This window comes from Cherax quadricarinatus, chromosome 78, assembly GCF_038502225.1.
Source record: "Cherax quadricarinatus isolate ZL_2023a chromosome 78, ASM3850222v1, whole genome shotgun sequence".
In the NCBI taxonomy this organism is placed as follows: Eukaryota; Metazoa; Arthropoda; class Malacostraca; order Decapoda; family Parastacidae; genus Cherax; species Cherax quadricarinatus.
The window spans coordinates 18,859,236-18,878,189 of NC_091369.1; the positions used below are offsets into that span (position 1 = coordinate 18,859,236).

The 18,954-nt window shown below is 40.8% G+C and overlaps 1 protein-coding gene across 2 annotated transcripts in view; it reads right to left on the reverse strand.

Annotated features, from left to right (window-relative positions):
- Nucleotides 1-18,954, reverse strand: part of LOC128701526 (inactive hydroxysteroid dehydrogenase-like protein 1) — a 95,976-nt gene that overhangs the window by 51,419 nt on the left and 25,603 nt on the right. For both annotated transcript variants that reach the window (XM_070101754.1, XM_053795242.2), the window contains exons 2-3: nucleotides 13,647-13,769; nucleotides 3,882-3,992 (exon numbers count right to left, since the gene is read on the reverse strand). In XM_070101754.1, the coding sequence (XP_069957855.1) occupies nucleotides 3,882-3,992; nucleotides 13,647-13,769 (234 nt within the window). The remainder of the gene's footprint in view (nucleotides 1-3,881; nucleotides 3,993-13,646; nucleotides 13,770-18,954) is intronic.

Below are 18,954 nucleotides of genomic sequence, written 5' to 3' on the forward strand. Positions count from 1 at the left end.
ACGTCTGCCTCAAGATCACAAAGGTGCACGAGACAAGATTCCCAAGCCCATAACCTATTACTACTGCCATAAGCATGGCCACATCAAGGGCATGTGCCCTAAACTATGTAAAAGACTGCTAGTGGTAAAAAATATCACAGCCTCTGGGAAAAATAACTATACTTATAGATGAAGCAAATCAGTGGGATATATATGCCTATATGGCACCTTTTTATAGTACTAGTCAAATCTCCATTAAGGAACAGGAATGCCTCAGAAAGTAAGAGTGAGCTTATTGCCCCCTCTTACTTTCTGAGATGTCTATAAATTCCTAAGCATTGTTAGAAACTTATGGGGGGCTGTGATTTCAGTTCAGAGTAAGATTTTCATCAAAAACAACTAGTATTACACTAGCTACACTGGTCAAGAACTAAAATGCTTCCGAGACCAGAAAAGCAATTTCCAACTAATATTAGGTCACTGGTAATGAATATCAAGGTTAAAATTGTTTGTTAGCTCAACTTTTCAATATACACCTAAGTGTCACAACAGGTTCCAACAGGCTTGTGGCAACAGGTTCCAACAGGCTTGTGGTGGTGTGTTTCTTACCACACTCAAAGTCTCTCTGCCCTTCATTATTGTTCCCAGGGCCGGATTCAGACCTTGGGGGGCCCGGGGCACTTTAAGTTTGGGGGGCCCGGGGCACTTTAGGTTTGGGGGGCGCTCAACATGGAAGTTAAATTGAATTACAAATAAGAAGTGAACTAAAATGAATGATAAACAGCAGTTTTGTTTTCGGAAAAAAAAATGTTGGGTTTGGAAGAAGACATCTGGTTTTATTTTTCTCAATTTTATTGACTTTATAATAAATACACATCGGTAGTAATTACCGATGTGTATTTATTTATATCTTTGGTGTCACGCTTTTGGTATCTATCTATATATATATTTTATATAATAATTTGCTAATGGGCCGACTGACCAACCGATCGACCATCCGACCAACCAACTAAACAATTAAGTTAAAATAGTGTAATTAATAAAAGGAAGAATTATAATTATTATTATTATAATCAAAAAGAAGGCTAAGCCACAAGGACTATACAGTGCTGCAGGGTAGGGAAGGAAGCGAGGGTATTGGGCGGCAGAAGGGGGCAGGGATGATCAGTAGGTTACAGAAAGCAGTGGCGCAGGGGATAGTGTGGGGGTAGAGGGCAGCAAGAGATTGAGGTAGAAAGGGCTGAAGGTATCATCAGAGTTTGTGAAGTGAGTCAGTTGTTGTCAAAAAGTCAATGAGGGAGTCTGGATGAAAGGTGGGTCCATCAGCGAGAAGGGAAGGTAAAGAAAGAGCAGCAGAGCGAAGACGACGTTGGAGGTATATTCTGCGTGCTCGTTGATAAAGTGGGCAGCCTAATAGAATGTGGCTGACCGATAATGGGACCTGACAATTCTCACAGAGAGGAACAGGGCGTCTCTCCATGAGATATCCATGAGTAAGACGAGTATGGCCAATGTGAAGACGGGAGAGAGTAGTCTCCCAACCTCGACACTGGTGACAAGAAGACAGCCAGTAACCTATACTCGGTTTAATAGATTGAAGTTTGTTACTGAGCAGAGTGGACCAACTTGTTGCCAACGGGTGTGAAGGTGGGTAGCTATTGCAGCAAAATAGTCCGGAAATGGAACACCTCTATATGAAACTGGTAGGTCATGTACTGCTGACCACGCAGCAGTGTCTGCCTGTTCATTGCCCTGTTTATTATTCTGTGTTCTATTTGTTAGGCAGTTATTGATCCATTTATCAACTTTCCCCGTTATTCCTTTATGACGCATTTTGTGCTCTATTACACCATGATCGCAATTGCCGAAAGCTTTTATAAAGTCTGTGTATACTACATCTGTATTTTGTTTGTCCTCTATAAGATCCAGGACCTTCTCATAGTGGTCCAGTAGCTGGGACAGGCAGGAGGGACCTGCTCTAAACCCGTGTTATCCTGGGTTGTGTAACTGATGGGTATCTAGGTGGTTGGCGATCTTGCTTCTAAGTACCCTTTCAAAGATTTTTATGACATGGGATGCTAGTGCTATTGGTCAGTAGTTTTTTTCAATTGCTTTACTGTCACATTTGCAGAATGGAGCTATGTCTGTTGTTTTTAGCGAGTGTGGGATGACCCCTGTGACCATGTTCCCTCTCCGTAGAATACTTAAGGCACGTGACAGGGGCATCATGCAGTTCTTGATGAACATGGAGTTCCATGAGTCGGGTTGCATGGGCTTGTCATTAATTGCCTTTTGCCTTTGCAAATATTCATTTACATTGTAAACCCTTCATTTTGATAATGGCTCGCTAAACACTGAGTCGTATTGAGACTATGGTATCTCACTTATTTCTTTGCTGTCATCTGTGTAGGTCCCATCCAGCCTGAGTTGAGGCCCAATACTGGATGCTGTTTTACCCATAGATTTGGCATATGTGAAGAAATATTCTGGGCTTCTTTCAACTTCCTTTATGGTTTTTAGCTTTTCCTAAGGTTCTCTTCTCTAGTAAGATTCCTTAAGCTTAAGCTCGATATTTGCTATTTCTCTGACCAGAGCTTCCCTTCGTATTCCACATATATTGGCCCCTCTTAGCAGGTTTGTGATTCTTCACCTGTATAGGGAGCGTCTCTCTCTTTCTAGTTTACATCTTCTCTTTCTTTTTCTCTTAATGGAATGTGCCTTAAGCATACCTCAAGTGCCACAGGTTCGGATCCGTGTTGTTTAGAATATCTTCCCAGTTTGTTTAATTTAGGACATGGTTGACCTGTTCCCATTGTATATTTTTGTTATTGAAGTTAAATTTTGTTAAGGCACCCTCATAAGGGATCACATTTTGCTGGTCATGAGCCCTTATGTTGTGATCTGAGTGTATTGTCTTTGCTACGGTTATATTAAGATCATTGTTGTTAGTTGCGATGAGGTATGGCCTCTTTTATAGTCTTGTAGGCTCTATTATTTGCAGGTTTAAGGTGGATTTTTTGCAGAGATTTAATAGATTGTGTCTGTGAATTTTCGTCTGAGCTGCCTCTTGGGGGGATCTCTGCTAAAACATTATTTGCTACACTCCTCTATTTTAAGTGTTTCAAGTTGATCAAAAACCGAATATTCCTGCTACTTTAAGATCAATTTCTAGATATTTCTGATCCTGAAACCTTGTCTATATCTTGGGTGAGTTTCAAGAAATTTTCTTCTCCCAGAGTCTGGCCTTGAGTTGGAAAAATCATCTCTGTTTCAGAAGTAGGTCTCCCATTCTGTTAAATGATACCAGGAAATAGCTAATAAAACTATAAACCCATCCTACAAAGCATCTGAAAATCGCTATTTTAAACCATTCACATAGAGGTTTTTTTCCACATCATGCACTGCGTTGGATAGTGTTGTTTTAATACTGCACAGACCCATTCTCTCATATCTAAGTCAAAATTAGTCACTCAGTTTATTTAAGTGAACTGAGTTCATGACGCAGAACTACGTGAGGGATCCTGACCTCAGTGACGAAGTTCTATTTGACGTCCAATGAAAGGTATAAAATTTATATAGAATGGTTTAGTAGGGTTATTTAAGCTTAATTAAACCAAGTGCAGCTTTAAGAATAAATGAGAGAAATATGTAAGTGAGATGGGTTGGTTTTCAAGACCCAACATGTAAAGACCAGATGACCAGCTACAGTGTTCCCCTGTTCTTATGTTCTGACTAATTTTGTTCTTCTGATAGTATGTTAATATAATTTTGGGTAGCTTATGCAATTAGGAGGAAGGGATGGGTAGGAGGTAATACTTTGGGGGTTTATTTAGTAAAAACCCTGACTTATAACTAAAAATTACACAAAACTAAACATGACACTTACCTAAAAATAAACTTACCTAAAATTCCAATCTCTTTTCCTTCAAGATGTTTCCTAATGTTATCATAAATGGGTCGACCATCAGTAAAATCTGCTCGTACGATATCAGTTTCAACTTCATACTGACCACCTGCAGCACAACAGTGAGAATGTTCAACATGGTGTCTTAACATTAGTAAGAATAATCATTGTTATGTAATAATCATAAGAATAATCATTTTAATATAAATTTCAGTATTTCATAGGATTAATAAAGTGGGGAAGTAGTAGTCGAATGATTATAACTATAATAATAAGTTTTAAAGAGGTGGACTGGTAAGCCAGCGGAAGGCCTCTGTCAGTTGACCAAAAGCTCCAATGGCTGGTCATCATCTGACTAAGATCAGTGTCAGGAAACACTTGTCCTGTTTCCCGACAAACCTCGCCTAACCTAAGTAGTAGACCAGTGTGGTGCGGTGTCCAAGAAATTGTAGGTAGGTAAACTCAACTCTCAATATAACGGAACAGAATAAGGGAGAGTGAGTGGCCAGCAGTGGCCAGCAGTGGCCAACAGTGGCCACTCACTCTCCCGTATAAAACCAACAGACTTTTTCTCCTTAGTTTCCGATATGATTTGCATAACAGATTTTGTTCTATGTATCTGAAGCTCATTATACAGAGGCTCCCGGGGTCAACGCCCCCAGGGCGTTGACCCCGGGCACAATACCACGACTAGAACAATACACAAATAGCCCGCACATGGAAGAGAGGAGCTTACGGCGACGTTTCGGTCCGACTTGGACCATTTACAAAGTCACACTAACAAAAAGGAGAGAAGGAGGGAGTATACGTAGGCCCGCCTTGGCTACCCTTCCCATTTCATAGACTCTGCCTTCTCACAACTTTCTTCTCTCCCAAACTCTCTACTCCTGGGAACTCTCCTGTCCTCTGCCTTCCCTACATTTCCGGTCCTTCTAATCTCAACAACTCTCTCCGTTCCTTAGACATCAAACTTATTTTCACCAGACTAACACTCTTCACACCACTCTAGTTCATACCTCTCCTCCCTCTATAGATGTTCCTGGTGTCTACTGTATTTCTTGTTCCTCCTGTCCTCTTCAGTACTTTGGAGAAACTGGCCGATCTCTTTCTGGCAGACTTAGGGAGCACAAAAGTAGTGTTAGGCTTGCCAACACCAACAATGCACTTTTCTGTCATGTCAGAGATCACAGTCATCCTATAGAATGGTCTTCCGCTAAAACTGTCTACTCTCCTTCTAACTTTCACAGTCGCCGTCTGGTTGAATCCTCCCTAATACACAACTTTCCTTGTATGAATCTTAGTCATGGCTTCGTCTCTGTACATGCCTTCCTCTCCCACTACATTGTAAAATGCTCCAAACTTCAGAACATCCGTGATTTAACATGATTCTTTTCTTATTTCCCCTTCTCCCTCTTCCCCTTTCCTCTTTCCTCTTTCTCCTTTGGGTTTTCTTTCTTCAGCCTTGGGAATTTGTTCTTTATTATTATTTCCCCCCATCAGTGTTCTTGCTCTTACCCTCTGTGGGCACCTAGCTCCCTTGTGGGCACCTAGTTCCCTTGCAGTGCTCCTCTTCCTTAATATTTCACTGACTCCACTACCGCTACCTCCACCACTACCTCTCTTGCTTCCGTCAATGTCTGCTGGCCTATATATACTCTCTCTTCTCTCCTTTTTGTTAGTGTGACTTTCTAAAAGTCGGACCGAAACGTCATCGTAAGCTCCTCTCTTCTATGTGCGGGTTATTTGTGTAATTGATCTTATCTGAACCAATATGATACAATCTCTCAAAGCAGAGATAACAACAGATAACACCACCACTGACCACTACCCAATCTTTCTTATTACCATTAACGTAAATTACCACAAGACACTAATATGATATCATTTCGTCTCCATGATGAGACATCAGTAAAAAACCTTATTTCAACATTAATATATATTAACTAGCACAGAGAATTTGCTGACAGTCGTGAAATTGACGAATGCATCAGAATTTTCTTCAAAAAAATCTACAATGACACTGTCCAATTAAAACTAAACATCACAACATAGAGACTTACAAATAGCATCTTCAGATCCATTGATGAAAAACATCAATATAAAAAACAGCTCAACCTGGGCTTAATAACTAAGGATCAGACCAAACAATATACATCACTACTAGCCAATTTAATAAGGAAATCTAAACAGATTTATTATACAAGTAGATTTAATGAAACAAAAGCGGAAATGAAAAAGACCTGGAAAATCATCGAAATCCTGGGCTGCCTAAAACCTTCAAAACTAGAGATTTAGACTTAATTAACCCAGATGAATCTCACATCCAGACTTCTTCTCCAGATTTCTTCTCTTTTATATAATCAAAACTAGCAAAACTAGGTAGCAAAATCCCAACTTCATATACTTAGACGAGTGACTATCGTACATGAAATGTCCCAAATTCACTATATCTGGCTCCTACTAATTCTACTGAAGTCACACTCATAAAATAGTCACTGAAAAAGAAGACAGAAAGCCTCACTAATTTGTATAATCAGTGTATCGATTGAATTTAAATTGAATCATGGCTGAATCTGATCAAGTAAATGTAACTGATAATTCCATGGGGAATTAGAACAATGAAATCTTCATTGAATTCTAGGAAAGGTTAAGTCGCCAGGGTAAATAATAAGTGGCTGGACTTAATGATTCAGGAAACTGTGAACGCTGATGAATTAAAATTGTATTTAGATGCTTTGGTAAGTAGATATGAGTCATATAAATTGCATTACCAAAATTGTGAGTGAGATCTTCTGGAGAATTGTGCAGATGATAATGCAAGGGAATTATTATATAATCAATATTATGTATGGGAAGAAAACAATTAAAGAGTGTAAACAATGGAGTTAACCTACCTAGTAGTGTAAATAAGATGTGTCTACCAAAACTCCCAGACTTATGTTCACCTGTATTTAATCCAGGAGAGTTGGGAGGAATTTTGGTATATATTTAAAGTAGCTGTGCATAATAGAAATTAACTGGTTTGTGTTATTAAATTATTCTGCCTCAAAGGACAGGTAAGAATCATCTACATTTGGAAAGGCTTATACAAGCCTTTCCAAATGTAGATGACTCTTACAAGGAAGAAGTTGACTTGTTGAAGGTCACTTATGGTAATTTAGAACAAAGTAGGTTGGACTTGGTAACCATTGTAGTTAACTTAAAAACTATAGCTCACAATTACAGACGTTCACAGCAATTTAGAGTTAAACTAGAGAGCTCTCTTAATAAATATGATCTGGATAGATCACTGTGGCATGCAAAGAGTACGTAACCTTTATTCGGCGCATGGACACACCCTCATTTACAGGCTATCTCCCCCAACCAGCGAACCAGGTTGCTAAGAGTTGATGATGGGGCCCCATCGTTCAACTAGTGACCAGGTTCTAGCCAATAAGAAGGTGGGATTGACAATCGCAGAGGTTATGTGGATACCGCTCTCCTGTCTGCCCTGGTCATTCCCACTCTAGAGCTGGTTGAAGCACGGTCTGCTATCTTGTGGCTTCTATTTCTGCCTTGCTTACCGTGGAGTGCACTATATTTATCACTGTACATAGTGTACATATTGCTGTTATAATTGGTGAAGGATAATATAAGTCTAAACTTTTTCTACTGTGTTTATTTGCTCCCATTACACCTGGGATAACAGGCCATTTGAAATCCTAGGTTGTAATATGGGGGCCTGTCCGGGAGCTGGACTTAGAGAAACGGTTGAGCTTAGGGTGAAGCTTGTAGCAGGAACATTGTGTAGCTTGCTGTTTCGCTTCGCTTTAAAAATTTTGCGTGTGTTGCTTATGATCAGCCTTGCTATTGTGTGATCGTTCAACAGCTCGCTACTAGCTTGTTCAGTGTGCTCGCTTCGCTACGGTCAATCTTGTGTGCAGTCGGCTTTGCTTGTATGCGTATTCTGCAATCGTACTGTGCATAGCTAAGCGTGTTCTGCAAATTAACGTGTTACGTTGGGGTATTCGTACTGTGCATAGCGAATAACTTATGCCACCTAGACGAGTCAGACGCCTGGTGTCGGCATATACTTTGCATAACCTACCTAAATTGTCCCTACAGCGTTGTTGGCAAATTGCTCGTTCCATTGGCATTCCCTATAAACGCACTCTCACAGCTGCGCAACTGCGTTCACTTATTGCTGACATACTTATTGAAGAAGAGATGGCACATCAAACTCCTCCCTTTACGGGAGCTAGGGAAAAAACTACTATGTTCTCGCAGGAGGAAGATGATACACCTACGGAGCAAAATGGTCAGTTTAGTGCAGCTGGGTTGTCTCAGGGTGAATCAGCGTCGTTGGCACTTGAGCTGGCAAAAATCAATCTTGAGCAAACTAGGGAACAGAGAGCATTCGCAAGGGAAGAATTTGATAGGGAAAGAGAAAGGAGGCAGTTTTCGCATTCTGTAAACGATTTCAGTTTACAAAAAGCAGTACAGCTTGTTCCCCGCTTCAATGAGGCCGAACCAGAGCAATTTTTCGAAAGCTTCGAAAATCAGGCTCGAGCCTTGAGGTGGCCGGAACAGCACTGGGCAGCGTTGGTTCATACAGCATTATTGGGTAAGGCACAGGAATTTACGTCGGTATTAACTGACGCTGAATTCTCTGATTATCAAGTAGTGAAGACCACAGTGTTGGGAGCATATACATGTATCCCAGCTAAATATCGTAAGACCTTCAAATTGAACAGGCGGCAGCTTGGTCAATCCCTGGTGGACTTTGTGAGACAGCAAACCAAAGCTTTTACCAGCTGGTATAAAGCGAGTGGTGTCTCTAACTTTGAGGAGCTGGTGCAGCTTATTCTGATTGATAACCTGCTGGAGTCTGTGGGACCAGAGGTTCGTGTCTTTCTGCAGGATCGTGACTTAACCACTGCATTGGAGGCGGCCAGGTTGGCTGATACCTTCGAAACGAACCGCTCCTTGTCCGAGCGGTCCTGTCTCTCTTTTCAACAGTCTGGCGTGAGCAGAGATCGACAACATTGGAGAATGAAGTGCCAGCAGGAGGGAGAGCGTCTACGTCATCCAAATAAGTCACCTGGTGAGCCACGCTTCTCAACATATGGTCCCCCTGCGGAGAGGCAAACTACTTATGGAGCATCTCGACAACAATATCCAGAGAGGCACCAGCCAGAACGACACCACTTGCAACGTCATCAGGGAGTAAAGGGCAAGCCTGTCGTCTGCTTCAGATGCAATAAAGTAGGTCACATCAGTTCCAACTGCCCTCAAAAACCTCAACCCATCGGGAAAATCTCTAATATCCCTAGTAACATGTCCCCTAGAGAAGTAGAAAAAGGTATGGCCCCTTATTATTGCGAAAGTCTTATTTCCCTTCAGGAAAACTCAGAACCAACTAAAGTAAATACCTTTAGAGATACTGGAGCATATTGCTCACTTGTCAGAGAAGGAATATTACCCCTTTCAGAGAATACTTCCTTGAATTCCTCAGTTTTATTGGAAGCTTACGGAGGAGCTATATATTCAGTTCCTTTGCATAAAATTTATGTACAGTGCAAATATTACACTGGGTACTTGACTGTAGGTATCTCAAAAGGATTTCCCATGAAAAATGCCATGTTATTACTGGGTAATAACATTACTACTGTTACTTCGTGTCCTGAACCTATAATGATTAATGCTTCTCCAGTGTTGGCCATAACTCGGGCAACATCCCAAGGGTTGTCTGGGGAGAATGTTGACCTATCCTTGGACGACTCCGATCTCGGAATAGCCACGTTGTTTTATGAGACACACCGGCCGGAGTCTCGTAAATCAAGTGAACAGACCCCGATCAAGCCTTCCTATTCCCAGGTTGCAGGATTCCCAGATGTCTCTGTTTCCATGCCCGAGGGACTGTCCTTCCGGGAGGAACAACGAAAGGACCCTTCTTTAAAATTCGCTTTTGAGGCAGCCATGGGTAAATCCTCTTTGGGTCATCCAGTCAAGTATGAAGTTAAAAATGATTATTTGGTATGCACTGAGACTGGTAAGGAGATAGAGGGCCGGCAATTATACGACAGGTTAGTGGTTCCAACCAAGTATAGACCTCAGATATTAAATATAGCTCATAATACGTCATTAGGAGGTCACTTAGGAATTACAAAAACCTTGTATAGAATCACAAAAGAATTTTATTGGCCAAAATTAAAGAAAGATGTGAAGAATCATATTAGGTGTTGCCGAGAATGTCAGCAAGTTGGGAAACCTGGACATTCCATTAAACCTGCACCTCTCCAACCCATACCTGCTGATGGAGAACCTTTTGCAGATTTAATTATAGATTGTGTAGGTCCACTACCTAAGTCAAAGTCTGGAAATCAGTATTTATTTACAATTATGGATAAAGTAACCAGATATCCTGAAGCGATCCCAATGCGTAGTATCAATACTAAAGCTATTCTCAAAGCTTTAACAAAATTCATTTCTTGTTTTGGCATTCCTAAAACTATACAAAGTGATCAAGGTACTAACTTCACTGCCAAAGCATTTAGGGAAGTATTAACTAGGTTAGGGATAATTCACAACTTATCCACTGCCTATCACCCTCAGTCCCAAGGCGCCTTGGAAAGATTCCACCAAACATTAAAAACAATGATGAGAAGTTTTTGCATGCACTTTCCGACAGATTGGGATGAATCTCTACCTTTGTTGCTGTTCTCAGTACGGGAGACGGTGCAAGAGTCTACAGGGTATAGTCCGTTTGAGCTGATCTTTGGGCACAATGTACGAGGTCCTCTTCGGGTGCTCAAAGAAGGATGGATGGGAGAAGACGTAAGCTCAGCACTCTACAACCCGTCTTCAAGGTTGCAGGTGGCACGTGAGTTGGCCACGGCTAACCTAAAGACAGCTCAAAGTAAGATGAAACAGAGGTATGACAAAAGTGCACAATTCCGCTCCTTCCATCCAGGAGACAAGGTGTTGGTGCAGGAACCTATACCTGGCCACACCTTGAAAGCTAGATTTACGGGACCTATGCAGATAGTAAGTAGATTATCTGATTTAAATTATGTGGTAGCTCCCATTGATAAGACCTCAAAAACAAAAACTTACCACATTAATCAAATCAAGGCCTTTCATACACCAGATAAAGTCCCAGTAATGACTCTGTCCTCTACCTCTGAGGACGACTCTGACTCTTTGCACTCTATCTCTGAAATTAATACTAAACTTTCAAATTCTGTCCTCCTCAAGGATCCTAGCCCTTTAATGGCTGGATTATCTGAAATACAAGCAACCAATTTAACTGAGCTTCTACAGTCATATCCTAATATTTTTTCGGATGTGCCGAAAAAATGTACGTTAGGTTACCATGATGTAGATGTGGGAAAATCTAAACCAATTAAACTCTCCCCCTACAGAGCTAATCCTGAAAAGCAAAGGCTACTTCAGCAGGAAGTAGACTTCTTGTTAGAACATGGTTTAGTGGAGGAGTCATCTAGTCCATGGGCTTCACCGTGCATCCTAGTAAAAAAGGCTGATGGAGGGTTTCGTATGTGCACAGACTACCGTAAAGTGAACGAGGTCACAATTACAGATGCTTACCCTCTTCCTCGTCTGGATGACGTAATTGACTTTGTGGGTAAGGCTACTTTTGTGTCCAAATTAGATCTCCTTAAAGGTTACTATCAGGTACCTTTGACAGATAAGGCGAAGGAAATCTCTGCCTTCGTGATTCCAGGAGGTCATTATCAGTATACAGTTACCCCCTTCGGAATGAAAAATTCCCCCTCTTCATTCCAGAAACTCGTCCATCAGGCTATTAAAGGACTTGAAGGCACGGCAGCATACCTAGATGATATTGTTGTGGTGTCTGATACTTGGGATCAACACCTACTTAGACTTAAAGCTCTGTTTGAGACCTTTAAGAATTCCCAATTAACAGTTAATTTGTCTAAATCTTCCTTTGGCCAGGCCACTGTCACTTTTCTAGGCCATGAAGTAGGTAGTGGTAAAGTTGCACCTAAACTTGCTAAAGTTCTTTCGATTAAAGAATATCCAGTTCCTCATGATAGGAAATCTCTTCAACGTTTCCTAGGCATGATAGGATTTTACAGAAGATTCTGTAAGAATTTCTCAGATATTGTAGCCCCTCTTACCTCTCTTACCAGTCATAAAGTTCCCTTTAATTGGACGTCAGATTGTAACACTGCTTTTAATAAAGCAAAAAGATTATTGTGCTCTGCACCCATTCTCTTGTCTCCAGACTTCTCCAAACCTTTTTCATTACAGGTTGATGCTTGTGAGTCTGGGGTTGGGGCGGTACTATTACAAATCGGGAACAAGGAGCTGCAGCCAATCGCATACTTTTCAGCCAAGTTCCAGCCACATCAGAGAGCTTACTCTACCATTGAAAAAGAAGCCCTCGCGCTGGTAATGGCTTTGGAGCATTTCGATGTTTATGTGGGCCAAACATCGCAGGTGGTCACAGTCTACAGTGATCACAACCCGTTAGTCTATCTCCAAGCCATGAAGAATCACAACACAAGGCTTATGCGTTGGACTCTCAGGCTGCAGCCCTACAATATTTTTATTAAATATATTGCCGGCAAAGAAAATGTGTTGGCAGACTCTTTGTCAAGAGTCTAGTTTAATATTTTATTTAGGTTAGGATGTATTTGTGGTAACCCCCCTTTCAAGCTCTTTTTTTTTATCCCCTGATGTGGGGGTTTTTTTTAGTGAGGGGATACGGGCTACCGTCCGCTTGTATCTTGGACCTATGTTGGCTTATCTGACTGCTGTCTCACTCTGAGTTTAGGGTTTGGCTTTCAGGCACTAGGAAAGCTGAGCTCTATCTAAGAGTTGGATGGTGGAGAGGATAGGCGGTCCCATTATTTTGTGCCATGGCGGCACGGTTACCACTGGGAGGTGGCAGCCTAATCCTGAGCCTTCTCGGGGGTGGGGGTGTGGCATGCAAAGAGTACGTAACCTTTATTCGGCGCATGGACACACCCTCATTTACAGGCTATCTCCCCCAACCAGCGAACCAGGTTGCTAAGAGTTGATGATGGGGCCCCATCGTTCAACTAGTGACCAGGTTCTAGCCAATAAGAAGGTGGGATTGACAATCGCAGAGGTTATGTGGATACCGCTCTCCTGTCTGCCCTGGTCATTCCCACTCTAGAGCTGGTTGAAGCACGGTCTGCTATCTTGTGGCTTCTATTTCTGCCTTGCTTACCGTGGAGTGCACTATATTTATCACTGTACATAGTGTACATATTGCTGTTATAATTGGTGAAGGATAATATAAGTCTAAACTTTTTCTACTGTGTTTATTTGCTCCCATTACACCTGGGATAACAGGCCATTTGAAATCCTAGGTTGTAATAATCACATTGGTTAATGAGTGTCATTGCGAACAATAAATTGAGCAGTAAAACTGTGGAATGATTATCTAACAAACACCACGAAGGTTATTTTTGTCTGAAGGAAACAAGACTAGGTCTGCAAGAATTAATTGTTCAGTTGCAGACCAGCCAGCCAAATAATTCTAGCGATACAACACATAATGACTTTGATGTATTAGTCATGTTTCACAAAGGGAAAAATTATCCCACGTTTAATAATCATAATTCATCTTCTAAAAAGGGGTGCATAGGCACATATCAAGTGGCAGGAACACTGTTCATTTGTTTGTAAGGTTAAAATGCCTATCAATTGCACAGGACTCGGTAAGTCTACAATAAAACTAGTGAAAGAACTAAAACTTAGTGCAACATACGGATCTCCTGGGCAACTTTCTCCAACTTCTCCTGTGTGCGGGAGATCAGTACAATATTCATACCCTTCTTGGCCAGTTCAATAGCATATGCCTTCCCGATGCCATCTGTGGCCCCTGTCACAACTGTAAAGTAATAAGAATATTAGAAAAAATACTCCATACTTGGGACAGGAAACTTTAAATGACAATTTGGTCTGTCCTGGATTATTATTAAGTCAGTTGTGACTTTATAATGACCCGAGACAGATCACAGTGTTGTATAAAGTTTGTTCTACACCATGTTGGTTATTTGTCAACTGACTTACACAAGAACAATTGCTGTAATGATGTTTAATACGCTTTATCACAAAGTAATAATAATAATAATAATAATAATAATAATAATAATAATAATAATAATAATAATAATAATAATCTTTATTTCTACAAGTACATGTACAAGGTATACAAGCCTAACTTACTTCAGTTACATGCGCTACTATATAAAAAGCCCTTTGTTACAGAGAGCACTTCGGGCAACTAGGTTAGTTTTTTCACAGGATGCGACCCACACCAGTCAGCTAACATCCAGGTACCTATCTTCTTCTAGGTGAACAGGGACATAAGGTGCCTTAATTAAGGAAACACGTCCTAATGTTTTCACCCTTACTGGGGATCGAACCACGGACTTCAATGTGGGAGCTGAGTGCGCTAGCAATGGAGCTACGGGATAGGGCAATGAATAAGATTATATACGTGTGGATACAGTAAATAATACAATCACTGAAAATTCAACAAAATAAAATTTAATACCAGATAGTGAAGGTGACACAAGCAAAGCTCTGCTACTGGAGCTACAGACATACAATAATATATTAAGACGCGATCTGTCAGGATGACAGGTGAAAATTTGTAGCATTTTGTTGATGACACTTGATGTTTGTTTATGACTGTGTAAATATAGAGAGAAATACCTAAAAGTAAGTACAGAAAGGCAAGAAGCTGATAATCTCACTGTAACTACACGATGCTGTAACATTAACAGTCATTTAGCTGATAATCTCACTGTAACTACACGATGCTGTAACATTAACAGTCATTTAGCTGATAATCTCACTGTAACTACACGATGCTGTAACATTAACAGTCATTTAGCTGATAATCTCACTGTAACTACACGATGATGTACCATTAACAGTCATTTAGCTGATAATCTCACTGTAACTACACAATGATGTACCATTAACGGTCATTAAGCTGATAATCTCACAGTAACTACACGATGTTGTAACATTAACAGTAATATTGCTGATAATCTCACTGTAACTACACGATGCTGTAACATTAACAGTCATTCAGCTGATACAATCTCACTGTAACTACACGATGCTGTAACATTAACAGTCATTCAGCTGATAATCCCACTGTAACTACACGATGTTGTAACATTAACAGTAATATTGCTGATAATCTCACTGTAACTACATGATGCTGTAACATTAACAGTCATTCAGCTGATAATCCCACTGTAACTACACGATGTTGTAACATTAACAGTAATATTGCTGATAATCTCACTGTAACTACACGATGCTGTAACATTAACAGTCATTTAGCTGATAATCTCACTGTAACTACACGATGCTGTAACATTAACAGTCATTTAGCTGATAATCTCACTGTAACTACACGATGCTGTAACATTAACAGCCATTTAGCTGATAATCTCACTGTAACTACACGATGCTGTAACATTAACAGTCATTCAGCTGATAATCCCACTGTAACTACACGATGCTGATATACCATTAACAGATGCTATAACATTTTTAGCTGATAATCCCACTAACTACACGATGTTGTAACATTAACAGTAATTTAGCTGATAATCCCACTGTAACTACACGATGCTGTAACATTAACAGTCATTCAGCTGATAATCTCACTGTAACTACATGATGCTGTAACATTAACAGTAATTCAGCTGATAATCCCACTGTAACTACACGATGCTGTAACATTAACAGTCATTTAGCTGATAATCTCACTGTAACTACACGATGCTGTAACATTAACAGTCATTTAGCTGATAATCCCACTGTAATTACACGATGCTGTAACATTAACAGTCATTCAGCTAATAATCTCACTGTAACTACACGATGTTGTAACATTAACAGTAACTACACGATTGTAACATTAACAGTAAATTGCTGATAATCTCACTGTAACTACACGATGTTGTAACATTAACAGTAATTCAGCTGAAATCACTGTAACTACACGAAAATGTTAGTGATTAATAATAAAGTGTGAAATATACAGCAATTAAAGTAGAAAATGAAGGAATAATCTTGTGGCTCCGCCATGATCAGTGTTTATGTTGGAAGTTCAATGAGCCATCATAGTAATCAATGTTTATATATAAATTGTTTATGATCACGGGAGTCTAGTGAAAACTAACAAATGTGAATTAATTGTTTGCTCCGTACTAGGCAGTACACGTAGTGTTTTCTTATCTTTTACATAATCAGGACTAAAATATGAGAATACTAGAAATAAAGATTATATACAAACAGAGAGACTCCATGATTTATATATCCTTTGCTTCCTTTCGTTTGCATTATCATAATGGAAGGAGACTAAATATGTCAGTACAGTACCTTGTGGATATTCTATATATTGTGCACAAATTTAGTTGGTAAACTTTTATTTTGGGATTAATAAATGACTTGTGTATTTTAAGTTGATAAGTTGTGCACCTGCCCATGAGGAAGTGGAACAGAATTCTTCTGTTGTAAGCCATGTATGTCGTAAGAAGCCACTGGTTCAACCTGAAAGATAGAGAAATGCCTTCTGAATGCAACATACAGGTTTATAAACTATTCCACAATGATAGGGTCAACAGGAAGGGTGGTGGGGTGGCGATGAATGTCAGAGATAATTTAAATTGTTGTGTTAGACAAGACATAAGACTAGAAACATTATTATTTATTATTAAAGATTCGCCGGTATTCTCCCGGCCCGGGCTTTTTCCAAGTGGTGGCCCGGCCTTGGCTCCCTCTTTAGGGAGTGTCTGAGACTGAAGTCTCCCATGGGAGGAGGCACAAGTACCCCTTCATCTTTGGGACAAATTGCCCCTTCTCTAGTCTGCCATCCCCACCCCAAGGGGGATAATGGGAATGACAGTCTTGTGAGCTGTAAGCTCGGGCTCAGGCACCTTGGACACAGAATCTGTTTGGCTACAGTTTGTCGAAGGTCGTGAAAAATTAATTTTGGGAGTGATTTAAAGGCCCCCAAACCTTGATAGGGAGTGCAGTATGCTGCTGTGGGACGAAATTCATAAGGTGTCGAGATATGAAAATGTTGTGTTAAAGGGATATTTTAACTTTAGACAAATTGATTGGAACAATGTGACAGGAAGTCTTGAGTCTAGTGACTTTCTTGATACGGTTCAGGATTGCTTTTTAAAACAGTTTGAGACAGAACCATCTAGAGGAAACAATCTACTTGACTTGGTTCTTGCCAACAAAGTATAACTAATTAATAATCTGGAGGTTAATGATAAGCTTGGGGAAAGTTATCGCAAATCACTAAGTTTCAATATATCATGGAATTACCCAGATCACTGCAAACAAGTCTCTGTCCCAGACTTCCGCTTTACATAAACGACATAGATGAAGGAATTATTATTATAATCAAAAAGAAACGCTAAACCACAAGGGCTATACAGCGCTGCAGGGCAGAAAGGAAGCGAGGGTATCAGGTGGCAAAAGGGAGATGGATGAGTAATAGGTTACGAAGAACAGCGGAGCAGTGGATAGTGAAAGGGTAAAGGGCAGCAAGAGATTGAGGTAGAAAGGGCTGACGGGAGTGCAAAAGGTATCATCATCAGAGTTTGTGGAATAAATCAGTCGTCAAGAAGTCAATGAGAGTGTCAGGATTAAAGGAGGGTCCATCAGCAAGAAGGAAAGGTAAAGAGAGAGTAGTAGAGCGGAGATGACGTTGGAGATCAATTCTGCGTGCTCGTTGATAGAGAGGGCAGTCTAACAGAATGTGGTTAATCGATACTGGAACTTGACACTTCTCACAGAGAGGAACAGGGTGCCTCTCCATGAGATACCCGTGAGTAAGACGAGTGTGGCCAGTGCGAAGGTGGGAGAGAGTAGTCTCCCAACCTCGACACTGATGACAAAAAGATGGCCAGTAACCTATGCTCGGTGTAACAGAATGAAGTTTGCTAAGGAGTAAAGTTGACCAGCGTTGTTGCCAATGGGTGTGAAGGTAGGTAGCTATTACTGCAAAATAGTCTGGAAATGGAACACCTCTATGTGAAATTGGTAGGTCATGTACTGCTGAACGCACAGCAGTGTCTGCCTGTTCATTGCCCTGTATGTCAACATGACCAGGGACCCAACAAAAAACAATACCTTTATGCTTGGTAGAGATATGGTGTAGCCAAAGTTGGATATAGAGAACTAGGGGGGTGAGGTGTATCAAATTTCCACATAGCCTGAAGAGCACTAACGGAGTCTGAGACAACCACAAATGATGACACAGGCATAGATGCGATACAAATAAGTGCTGCAAGAATGGCATTCAATTCAGCAGTAAAAATGCTAGCCGAAGATAGTAAATACCCTCGCACGACGCTGTCCGGAAACACTGCTGCGAATCTGACTCCATCAGAAGACTTAGAGCCATCTGTGTACACTGCAATGGCATGAGAATGAGAGTGGAAGTGGTCAAGAAAAAGAGATCGGGAAGCTACCGTAGGCAGTTGGGCTTTCGAGCACTGGAGTGAGAAAGAAAAGACCCAAACAGCTGGAACTTCCAAGAGGGTTAGGGAAAAGTGTGATGCTACATGAACATATAAAGGTGGTAACTGAAGAGAAGACGAGCGAATGTAGGCGAAGAGAGAAGGGACGGAGCAAACAGGGGCGGCGAACAAATAAAGAATGTCTACTAATATCAGTGACCATTCTATAAATGGAAGGATTGCGGAGATCGTGAGAGTGTACATAGTAGCGAAGGCAATGGGCATTACGGCGATCAGACAAAGATGGAACACCCACTTCTGCATAGAGGCTCTCAACAGGGGAAGAGCGAAAAGCACCAAGGCATAAACGTAATCCTTGGTGATGGATAGGGTTAAGGCTAGAGAGAGTAGTAAGAGAGGCCACTGAATTGTTCTGGTCACCATAATCGAGTTTCGATAAAATGATGGCTGAATGTAGGCGAAGGAGAGTTCGACGATCAGCTCCCCATGAAGGATGAGCAAGGATTTTAAGAAGGTTCAGCCGGCTGTGACAAGTTGCCCTCAGAGTGG